This window comes from Hemitrygon akajei, chromosome 14, assembly GCF_048418815.1.
Source record: "Hemitrygon akajei chromosome 14, sHemAka1.3, whole genome shotgun sequence".
NCBI classification, from domain to species: Eukaryota; Metazoa; Chordata; class Chondrichthyes; order Myliobatiformes; family Dasyatidae; genus Hemitrygon; species Hemitrygon akajei.
Window position 1 is genome coordinate 43,830,657 of NC_133137.1, and position 12,695 is coordinate 43,843,351.

A 12,695-nucleotide genomic window follows, 5' to 3' on the forward strand; every position below is an offset into this window, starting at 1 on the left:
ATTCCTAGATCATTCTGTTCAACTGCATTCTTCAATGCCCTACCATTCACCATGTATGTCCTATTTGGATTATTCCTACCAAAATGTAGCACCTCACACTTATCAGCATTAAACTCCATCTTCCATCTTCCAGCCCACTCTTCTAACTGACCAAAATCTCTCAGCAAGCTTTGAAAACCTACTTCACAATGCCTCCTATCTTAGTATCATCTGCATACTTACTAATCCAATTACCACCCTATCATCCAGATCATTAATGTATATGACAAACAACATTGGACCCAGTACAGATCCCTGAGGCACACCACTAGTCGCTGGCCTCCAACCTGACAAACAGTTATCCACCACTACTCTCTGGCATCTCCATCTAGCCACTGTTAAATCCATTTTACTACTTCAATATTAACACCTAACTAACCTTCCGTGGGGAACCATGTCAAAGGCCTTACTGAAGTCCATATAGACAACATCTACTGCTTTACCCTCATCAACTTTCCTAGTAACTCCTTCAACAAATTCAATAAGATTTGTCAAACATGACCTTCCACACACAAATCCATGTTGACTTTTCCTAATCAGACCCTGGCTATCCAGATAATTATATATACCATCTCTAAGAATACTTTAACTTGCTAGGTTTACTCTTAGAACCCTTTTTTAAACAATGGAACAACAAATGAGCAATACACCAATCCTCTGGCACCATCCCCATTTCTAATGACTTTTGAAATATTTCTGTCAGAGCCCCTGCTATTTCTACACTAACTTCCCTCAAGGTCCTTGGGGAATATCCTGTCAGGATCCGGAGATTAATCCACTTTTATATTCCTAAAAGCGCCAGTACTACTTCCTCCTCTTTAATCGCCATAACTTCCCTACTTGTTTCCCTTACCTTACACAATTCAATATCCTTCTCCTTAGTGAATACCAAAGAAAAGAAATTGTTCAAAATTTCCCCCATCTCTTTTGGCTCCACACATAGCTGTCCACTCTGATTCTCTAAGGGACCAATTTTATCCCTCACTATCCTTTTGCTATTAATGTAACTGTAGATTTATTTTCACCTTACTTGCCAAAGCAACTTCATATCTTCTTTTAGCTTTTGTAATTTCTTTCTCAAGATTCTTTTTACATTCTTTATATTTCCTCGAGCACCTCATTTACGCCATGTTGCCTATATTCTATTGTAGATCTCTCTCTTTTTCCGAACCAAGTTTCCAATATCCCATGAAAACCATGGTGCTCTCAAACTTTTAACCCTTTCCTTTCAACCTAACAGGAACACAAAGATTCTGTACCCTCAAAATTTCACCTTTATATGACCTCCATTTCTTTATTACATCCTTCCGATTCTCCCATGATCTTTAAGTTCTTGAAGGCTATAGCATTTTACATAGCCAGCCAGCCATCCCTTACTAGCCTTAATCTCCTTTCTTCTCGCTCTCCTCAACCCCCCTCACCGTAGTGCTCATAGAGGTGAAGTGCTTTTTCATGCATAATTTTGCCCATCAACAGGGATATCTGCCTTCTGTGACATGTCCTCTAGCCACACACTTAATGCTTTCTCCATCTTTGCAAGCACTTTATCACGAACCACAGAGACCATTTTTGCCATTATAGGAGTAGCACTAACACTATCCACGAATTTCAATTTCTTTCTGCTTTATTGTGCAAATGCTTGATACATTCTTATAGACCTTACTGTCCACTTCTGCAAGCGACAAGCCTCTTCTCAAAAGATCTAAGATTTTTATTTCTCGGCGAACAATGCTCAAAGAATGAGTGCTGGAGAGAGACTGAGGATCTGTGAAATGGCAGGAGGCTACAGCAGGGTATGCTGGGACAACGGGTCGAGCGCGGAGGAATTTCACAAATACCTAAATAAAAAAACAGTCACAGCTCCAGGATTTCACCAAAAACGATCAAATATCCTAATGTTATTAGTGATATTTTCCCCCACCAGCTACCACCCCATCTCCCCAACCCCCGCTTCTGTAAAATTCCCTCTATTTAATATGCAGCCGCTGTTAAATTCCCCACTTGTTTATTTTGACTTTTTTTCACAGATGTGCCAGAGTGGAGCTCCGGTGAGCTCCAGCAGCACTGCACCCCTGGTTATACCTTCTCCATAAAATGATCCCAATGATCTATAAACTTGAAACCATGCCCCCCCGCACCAGTTCCTCAGCCATGTATTCACAATGCCAAATTCATCCTATTCTCACCCTCACTGGCATGTGGGCACAGCCAGAAATCCAGAGATTACTACCCCAGAGGTCCAGTTTTTCAGCTTTCTACCCAGCTCTCTAAAATCTCTCTTCAGGATCTCTTTACCTTTTCTATTGGTGCCAAAATGTACCAAGACTTCTGGCTGCTCACCCTTGCCCTTGAGAATGCCATGGAACCGAACCAAGACATCCCAGACCCTGGCACCAGGGAGGCAACATACAATCCAGGTGTCTCTATTGCACCCAAACAATCTTGTCTCTGTTCTTCTGACTAAGGAATCTCCCTATCAACAGTGCCATCCTCTTCATCTCTCTGCTTTTCTGAGCCACAGCACCAGACTCAGTGCCAGAGACCTGGTCACTGTGACCAGGGGGCCACCCACCTCCCCCCACTGATAGGTTATCCCCGTCAGTAGTATTTAAAGTTGCATACTTATTATTGAGGGGAATGGTCACAGATACACTCTACACCTGCTGTTCATTTCTTCCTCCTTGTCCTGGCAGTCCCCCATTTAGCTGTCTCCTGCAACCTGTAGCTTCTAGCTCTCATCACCTCATTGTCCCATACGAGCAGCTTCAGTTCCTTAATATGTTTTCTTTAGGGAGCTGCAGCTCAGTGCAGCTGGTGCAGTTGTGTTCATCTGGGAGACCTGAAGTCTCCCACACTTCCCACATCCCACACACAGTACAAAACAATGCCCCTGGAGCTATTCTCTCTAAACTACAATAGCCTAGCAGATGTGGAATGAATATGTAAGAACAGAAAGAGAGTAACTTATCAGATACATTACCTCGCCGAACCCTGATCTTGAAGAGACACACCACTCTAAACACTGGCACAGTCCAAAGACTGGCCGCTCTGCTTGTAGTTGTGTTATTTTTATTTGCCCTTTCTAATGAATCCCACTTGGTGTTTGATCACAGTCCAACTCCGAAAAACTGCCGCGAAGCTCTGCCTTTTAAATCTTGATTGCAGACATGATTGAAAAGGAGGCTCTCTTTGCGTACAGCTGCTCAGTGATTGATCACGGTTTCACTGTTAATTTCAAGATAGAAAGTAGAACATAACAACAGAGTACAGGCCTTGTGCTAACCAAGCTCAATCTATTCTCTTCCACTTAGTTCTCCATTTTTCTATTTCTGGAAATGGACCATGCACCGATCTAGAAGTTCCTAAATGTTCCTAAAGTATCTGCCTCTACCACCACACCTGACAGCATGTTCCAAATACCCACCATTCTCTGTGTAAAAACCCCAACTCTGACATCTCCCCTATAATTCCCTCCAATTGCCTTGAAATTACGCACCTTGTATTTGTGATTTCTACTCTGAGAATAGTTCTCTGGATATCCATTTGATTGATGCCCTTTATCATCTTGTCATCATGGCTGGACAGTGAGGATGCAAAGATTAGTGTGAAAAGAGGAGCAATATCCTCGCTCACTTCCAGTAGTTGGATCATATGACTGCACGCAATTCCTGTATATGGGCCATGTGACTACACTCACTTCATGTAGGTGACCATGTGACAACACAGTAACTCGATGGGACAGGATGGGGGGGGGGGGTGGAGGTGTCAGTGGACCAGGTGTAGGAGAGGGGTCAGTAAGACAGGGTGTGGGTTCAGGTGTCAGTGGGACTGGGTGTTGAATTGGTGTCAGTGGGTAAGGGTGGGTTTGAGATGTGGGATTGGGTGTTGTATTGGTGTCAGTGGGTAAGGCTGTGGGAGTGTTGTTAGTGGGACTCGGTGTTGAAATGGTGTCAGTGGGTAAGGGTGGGGTTGAAGTGTCAGTGAGACTGGTTGTTGAGTTGGTGTTAGTGGTTATGGCTGTAGGGGAGGTGTCAGTGGGACTGTGTGTTGAATTGGTGTCAGTGGGACCAGGTTTCGGAGCAGTGTCAGTTGAACGGTGTGTAGGGGCTGTGTGTTTGTGCATGGTAGGAGTTATATCAGTCTGACCGGGGTTGGAGCTGTGTAGGTTGGACTGATTAAAGAGCTGTTTCAATGGGACCGGTGTCGTGTTGTAAATGTTGTCATGTTGCCCTCCCTGCTTTTCCCACCTTTCAATCATTGATGGGTGCTGGGTTGTTAGCGCAGAAGGAGCTGTCCACCTGCTGTGTGATCAAGCATTTGATTGCAAAATCCCGTCTCGTGTAACTAACTATTGTTGCTGCAGTGGTACCTGTAGGTTTCACATTGTCCGTAGTAAAGTACTGTACAGTCCCTTTGGCTTACATTGTGTTGCCATTGTACTCCACAATCTACCTTTCTCTTATGCAGTCCATAATCCTCCAGTTGTCTTACAAGTAGTGCTAGTCTCTTAAATACCCCTAATATATCTGCTTATAACACCCCCCATTGAATGGATTCACCAGTCTTTGTGGAAAAGACTTACAACTGACTCCCCCCCACATACTATCCTCCAACCACTTTCAATTTAGGCCCCGTCCTGTATTAGCTGTTCGTGCCCTGTAAAATGTCTCTGTCTATCCACAAGTTAATCTGCAGATGTTGGAAATTCAATTCGGCCAAGACCCAAAACGTCAACAGTGCTTCTCCTTATAGATGCTGCCTGGCCTGCTCTGTTCCACCAGCATTTTGTGTGTGTGGTCTGTCTATCCACTATCAATTTTCTTGTAACCTTGTAACCTCTATCAAATTACCTCTTCTCATTCTTCACTCCAAAGAAGAAAGTCCTAGCTTCCTCAATCTATCCCCATAAGAGATGCTCTCTAACCCAGGCAGCATCCTGATGAATCTTGTCTGCACCCTCTCTAAAGCTGCCACATTCTTCATATAATGAGGAACCAGAACTGAACATAATACTCCAAGTGTGGTCTAACCTGAGGTTTATGGAGCTGCAACATTAACTTGTGGCCCTTGAACTCAATCCTCAACTAATGAAGGCCAACACAGCAGAAGTTTTCATAAACACCTTATCAACATGGAGGCAACTTTAAGGGATCTGTGGGCTTGGACCCCAAAATCTGTCTGCTCCTCTGCACTACTGAGAACCATTAGCTTGTACCCTGCCTTCAATCTTTGGAAGTGTTTCACTTCACACTTTTCTGGATTGAATTCCATGTGCCACTTCTCACCCGGCAGTTCATCCTACATCCCATTCAAACCTTCTACACTCTCCACATTAGCACCGGCCTTGCATTGCGAGTGGTGATGCTATCTGCATTCCAGCTGGGATTGTTCTCTCCAGCTCTTCACAAGCTGTCACTGTTCGGTGGAGCAGTTTGGATGTGTGGGATGAGGGTGTTTGGAAACAGAGGATGTAGCAGATATCTGAAAATGGCGGGCGGGGGGGGTGGGGGGTGGGTCTGCTGTGAGGTCTATGGAAGTAATGATGGATGTTGTATTTTAGTTATCAGACTCCCCTTCCACCCAACACTGCCGTCCTACAGCAGAGCTTTGGAGATGCCTTCTCAGTCGCCATTGTTGGTTTCGCTGTTGCATTCTCTGTGGCCAAAGTTTACTCCATTAAGCATGACTACACTATCGATGGAAACCAGGTGTGTATGGGAGGACAGATGGACACACGTCCAGACCTGAGCAATGGTGGGGGGTGATGGGCAGGCTGGAGAGTGGTGTGGGTGGGGGATGGACAGGGAAAATGAAAGGAAGTGGTGGATGGAGAGAAATGAGGAGAAGAAGGGGGCCACATTGAGTAATGGGGGTTAGTGGAGGGGAGATGGAGAGGAATAGGGAGGGCAAGAGGTAGAAAGGGAGGAGAATGAGGAGAGGGAGTTGGTAGAGGAGGGAATGAGGGGAGAAGGAAGTGAGAGAGAGGGTGGGAAAATGGAGTGGTATTGTGAAAACTGAGAAAGGGGAATGGAGCAGGAAATTGGAAGAGCAGATGAACAAGAAGAAAAAATGATGTGTTTGAGGAAGGTGGGATCCCATAGACTCTGACTCCCAGGCTTATTGACACCTATGTAAACCATATCTCCTGCACGCCCTCATCGATAGATCTAGTTCCCTATGCAGATATGATCTGTCACTGTCAAATCTATGCTTTGTCCCTGCCTTTCCGGGTGTGGAATCGTTCCTTCAGAACGTTTTCTAGTAGGGTTCCCACTTATGTAATGGCTGCTGTATTACAATCTGCTGTATTCCCCATGACTTGCTTGGATAAAGGAATCACCTATATTGCTCACTGGTCTGTTGGCACCTCACCTGAGGCCAGTGAAGATATAAATGTCTCCATCAGGAACCCTGCACTCCTCCCTTGTTTCCCACAGCAGCCTGGGAATTCTCATCAGTGAATTTATCCATCCAAAACACTGAACCCCTGGAACACTTAAGATTCAAATCCTGTCCCTCTCACAAATGCAAGAGATTCTGCAGGTGCTGGAAATCCAGAGCAGTACACACAATGCTGGAAGAACTCAGCAGGTCAGGCAGTGTCTATGGAGAGGAATAAACAGTCGATGTTTCTGGCTGATATCTTTCTTCAGGACTGGGAAGGAAGGGAGAGGATGCCAGAATAAGAAGATGGGAGGAGGGGAAGGAGTACAAGCTGGAAGGTGATAGATGAAGCCAGTATAAAAAATAGAGGGGGGGGGGGGGGAAAAACAACCATTTTAATTCTGATCCCCATTCCCGTTCTAACATGTTGGCGCACGGCCTCCTCTTTTGCCAAGATGAGGGCACCCTCAATTTGAAATGTTCCCTCCCTGTTTCAGTGAATGAAAGCAGTAAAGAAAGGTGTGTGGGGGTGGGGAGAGCTCCTCCATTGAGACTCTAGCTGGAACTCGTCTATTCTAATCTACCCATCTGTGTAATTACCATCCAACCATCCCACAGCTTGAGCTCTGTCCCATTCCCAAAATCTATCGTGCCAAACCTCAGAGATACAGACAGCAGACATGAGAATTGGCAGTAACTCACAAACTGCTGGAGGAACTTAGTAAGCCTGGCTGCATCTGTTCAGGAAGTGGCGAGTTAACATTTTAGGTCGAGACCCTTCATCCGGGCAGGAAAAGTGGAATGACAAAAACCCACAGAGTTCCTGCAGCAGCTTGTTTCTTGGGCAAAGTCATGCTCTTGTTTCTCAGCCTCTCTTCAACAATTGTGGTCCATTCCTTGTCCTCTCCTGGTCTACTCCATCAGTCCGATCCACTGACAGACCTGATCCACTTCTTATGTTCTGCTGGTTTAGACCATAAGATATAGGAGCAGAATTAGGCCATTTGGCCCATCAAGTCTGCTCTGCCATTTCATCATGGCTGAACCAATTTTCCTCTCAGTCCCAGCCTCCTTCCTTCTCCCCACATCCCTTCATGCCCTGACCAATCAAGAATTATCAACTCCTGCCTTAAATATACATAAAGACTTGGCTTCCACAGCTGCCTGTGGCAACCAAATTTCACAGATTCTCCACTCTCTGGATAAAGAAATTCCTCCTCATCTCTGTTCTAAAAGGATGCCCCTCTATTCTGAGACTGTGTCCTCTGGCCTTCGAGGATTCAAAGGAAATATCCTCTCCACATTCAATCTATCAAGGCCTTTTACCATTCAATAGGTGTCAAGGAGGTCAACCCTCATTCTTCTGAATTCTGTTGAATACAGGCCCAGAGCCATCAAATACTCTTCTTATGACAAGCCAGTCATTCCTGGAATCATTTTTGTGAGTCTCCTTTGAACCCTCTCCAGTTTCAACACATCCTTTCTAAGATAAGGGGCCCAAAACTGCTCATAATACTCCAAGTGAGGCCTCACCAGTGCGTTATAAAGTCACAACATTACGTCCTTGCTTTTATATTCTAGTCCTCTTGAAATGAATGCTAGCATTATATTTGCCTTCCTCACCACAGACTCAATCTGCAAATTAAACTTTAAGGAATCCTGCATAAGGACTCCCAAATCCTTTTGCCTCTCAGTTTTTTGTATTTTCTCTCCATTTCTCGGAGTCCTGCCATGTGCAGAAGTTCGCTGATGACACGGCCATAGTGGGGTGTGTCAGGAATGGACAGGAGGAGGAGTATAGGAAACTGATACAGGACTTTGTGATATGGTGCAACTCAAACTACCTGCGTCTCAATATCACCAAGACCAAGGAGATGGTGGTGGACTTTAGGAGATCTAGGCCTCATATGGAGCCAGTGATCATTAATGGAGAATGTGTGGAGCAGGTTAAGACCTACAAGTATCTGGGAGTACAGTTAGACGAGAAGCTAGACTGGACTGCCAACACAGATGCCTTGTGCAGGAAGGCACAGAGTCGACTGTACTTCCTAAGAAGGTTGGCGTCATTCAATGTCTGTAGTGAGATGCTGAAGATGTTCTATAGGTCAGTTGTGGAGAGCGCCCTCTTCTTTGTGGTGGCGTGTTGGGGAGGAAGCATTAAGAAGAGGAACGCCTCACGTCTTAATAAGCTGGTAAGGAAGGCGGGCTCTGTCGTGGGCAAAGTACTGGAGAGTTTAACATCGGTAGCTGAGCGAAGGGCGCTGAGTAGGCTATGGTCAATTATGGATAACTCTGAACATCCTCTACATAGTACCATCCAGAGACAGAGAAGCAATTTCAGCGACAGGTTACTGTCGATGCAATGCTCCTCAGACAGGATGAAGAGGTCAATACTCCCCAATGCCATTAGGCTTTACAATTCTACCGCCAGGACTTAAGAACTTTTTAAAAGCTATTATTAATGCTTTTTGAGATAGTGATTTAGATGCATATCATATTTTTTTTACTGAGTTAAGTATTGTATGTAATTAGTTTTGCTACAACAAGTGTATGGGACATTGGAAAAAAGTTGAATTTCCCCATGGGGATGAATAAAGTATCTATATATCTATCTATTTAGAAAATAGTCAACCCTTTCGTTTCTTCTACCAAAGTGCATGACCATACACTTCCCAATCTGCCATTTCTTTACCCATTCTCCTAATCAAGTCCTTCTGTAGCCTCTCTACTTCCTCAAAACAACCTGCCCCTACACCTATATTTATAATGACTGCAAACTTTGCAACAAAGCCATCAATTCCATCATTAAGTCATTGACACATGACATCAACTGATTCTCCATTGTCTATCCTGCTTGTTACTTCCTCAAAGAATTCCAACAGATTTGTCAGGCAAGATTCTCCCTTGAAGAAACCATGGTGACTACGGCCTCCAAATACCCCAACACTTCATTGTTAATAATCGACTCCAACATCTTCACAGCCACTGAGATTGGATTAACCGGCCTGTAGTTTCCTCTCATCTGCTTGTCTCTGTTCATGAAGAGTGGAGTGACATTTGCAACTTTCCAGTCTTCCAGAACCATTCCAAAATCTAGTGATTCTTGGAAGACCATTACTAATGCCTCTGCACTCTCTTCAGCCACCGCTTTCAAAACTCTGAGGTGTACACCATCTAGTCCAGGTGACTTATTTGAGTCACCAGGTCAGACCTTTCAGCTTCTGTCTACTTATGATAACTTCACACACTTCATGACCCGATATTTGGAACTTCCTCAGTGAAGACTTGTGCAAAATACTTATTCAGTTCATCTGCTATTTTGTTTTCCCCCATTACTACCTCTCCAGCGGTCCAATATCCACACTTGCCTCTCTTTTACACTTCATATATATGAAGAAACTTTTGATATCTTCTTCAATATTATTGGCTAGTTTACTTTCAAATTCCATCTTTAGTTTCTTAACGGCTTTATTAGTTGTCTTCTGTAGCTTTCTTAAAGCTTCCCAATCCTCTAATTTTTGCTCTATTATTTGCCATCTCCTTCGCTTTTATGTTGGTTTTGACTTCCCTCAATTGCCATGATTGTGTCATTTTGCCTTCAAAATACTTCTTCCTGTTTGGGATACACACACACACACACACACACACACACACACACACACACACACACACACACACACACACACACACACACACACACACACACACACACACACACACACACACACACACACACACACACACACACCCCCCCCCCCCCCCCCCCCGTGGCTTCCGAATTGCTCCATGCTTCCAGAAATTCCAGCTACTGTTGCTCTACCATCATCCCTGCCAGTGTTCTTTTCCAATCAATTCTGGCCACCTCCTCTCTCATGCCTCTGTAATTCCCTTTACTCCACTGTAATACTGATACATCTGACTTTAGTTTCTCCTCAAACTTCAGGGTGAATTCAATCATATTATGATCACTTGCCCCTAAGAGTTACTCCATCAGTCCAATCTGCTGTCAGGCTTAGTCCGCTCCTGGTCTACTCCATCAGCACGATACACTGTCAGACCTGATCCACTCCTGGTCTTCTCTGAGTCAATTGGATTAGTCCTAATCCATCAGTTGAACATAACTGACTTCAGTTGAGAAGGTCAGAATTACAATTCCTTGAAAGGTAATTCATGTTTTTCGGCTGTTTATGAGGTTGTGTGGTGTGTTTATGGGGAAACTGCAATGCAAATGGGGGGATGGGTGTTTTGGAGGCTTGGGGGCTGAGATGGGGTTGGGAACTGGAGCCTGTGATGTCAGTGTGGATCCAACAGGGGGAGGTAATGAAAGGAAACTGCTCTTCCTTTCGCAGGAGCTGGTGGCTTTTGGAATCAGCAACATGTTCTGTGGTGCATTTCGGGGATTTGCAGCGAGCACTGCTCTCTCCAGGACGGCTGTCCAGGAGAGCACAGGAGGAAAAACACAGGTACAGGAACTCACACCTTGCCATTTTCACTCTCCTTGACTCAAGTTTCACCTCAACGGCCCTTCCCTGCACTAATGCATTTGTCAGCCACTGTCCCGAACACAGGGCATCTCAGGGCATCTAGAGAATTTCCAATGATTTCCCACGCACTAGTGACAGTTGACACTCTGACAGCTCCACGTTCGTCTCATGGGAATGTTTTGCCTTCCAGTCAGATCTCTTCTTATTCTTTGAAAGTCAGGGACACAGTGAGAATCTGTTTCATCTCTCCTCAGGATACAAGCAGCCCCCCCATCCCAGCATGCAGTCTGGTGAATCCTCCCACACAGGGGTAGGGCAGTCACATTTGTCCACAATATTCCAGATGCCCTCAAATCAGGCTCTGTATAAATGGAGCACAGAGCTCCTGCAATACAAGTCCAAGCTCATTTTGCCTCTCTAACACATTAGCTGACAGTCCTCTGTGCACAAGGTCACCCCATGCTACCTGCTTACTTCTGGACACTTCCACCTCTCTGTCTCTTATCAGTTACAGAGTTATAGAAAAGTACAGCATAGAAACAGGCCCTTTGGCCATCCAGTCCATACAGAAACCATTTAAACTGCTTACTCCCATCGACTTGCACTGGGACCATAGCCCTCCATACCCCCACCATTGATGTACCTATCCAAACTTCTCTTAAACATGGAAATTGAACTCACATGCACCACTTGCGCTGGCAGTTCATTCCACACTCTCACAACACTCTGAGAGAAAAAGTTCCCCTCATGTTTCCCTTAAACTTTTTACCTTTCATCCTGAACCCATGGCCTCTGATTGTCATCCAACCCAACCTCAGTGGAAATAGCCTGCTTGCATTTACCCTATCTATATCCCTATAATTTTGTGTACTTCTATCCGATCTCCTCTCAATCTTCTACATTCCAAGGAATATAGTCCTAATCTTTTCAATCATTCCTTATAACTCAGGTACTCCAGACCTAGCAACATCCTTGTTAATTTTCTCTGCACTTTTTCAACCTGATTTCCATCTTTTCTGTAGGTAGGTGACCAAAATTGCACACAATACTCCAAATTAGGCCTCACCAACATCTTGTACAACTTCAACAAAACATTCCATCTCTTGCACTCAATACTTTGATTTAAGAAAAGCCAATGTGGCTGAAAGTTTTCTTTACAACCTTATCCACCTGAGACACCACTTTCAATGAATTATGGACCTGTATTCCCAGATCCCTTTGATCTACCACAGTTCTCAGTGCCCTACTGTCCACTGTGTAAGACCTACCTTGGTTGGTTCTACCAAACTGCAAAATCTCGCACTTGCCTGCATTAAGTTCCATATTAAACACGAGGAAATCTGCAGATTCAAGCAACACACACAAAATGCTGGTGGAAGGCAGCAGACCAGGGAGTATCTATAGGAAGAATTACAGTCAACATTTCAGGTCGAGAACCTTCATCAGGACTAACGGAAAAAAGAGATAGTAAGAGGGGAGCTAAGAAGTTGATTAAGAAGTGGGAGACCCAAAATGACAGGAGAAGACAGGAGGGGGAGGGATGAAGCTAAGAGCTGGGAAGTTGATTGGCAAAAGGGATACAAGACTGGAGAAGGGGGACTATCATAGGATGGAAGGCCTTGGAAGAAAGAAAGGGAGAGGGGAGCACCAGAGGAAGATGGAGAACAGGCAAGGAGTTATTGTGAGAGGGACAGAGAGAAATAATTTTTTTCTTAAATTAAAAATTAGGGATGGGGTAAGAAGGGGAGGAGGGGCATTAACGGAAGTTAGAGAAATCAATGTTCATGT

The 12,695-nt window shown here is 44.6% G+C and overlaps 1 protein-coding gene across 1 annotated transcript in view; it reads left to right on the forward strand.

Annotated features, from left to right (window-relative positions):
• Positions 1-12,695, forward strand: part of LOC140738181 (chloride anion exchanger-like) — a 160,833-nt gene that overhangs the window by 41,987 nt on the left and 106,151 nt on the right. The window contains exons 9-10 of the mRNA XM_073065298.1: positions 5,600-5,747; positions 10,773-10,886. Coding sequence (XP_072921399.1) covers positions 5,600-5,747; positions 10,773-10,886 — 262 coding nt within the window. The remainder of the gene's footprint in view (positions 1-5,599; positions 5,748-10,772; positions 10,887-12,695) is intronic.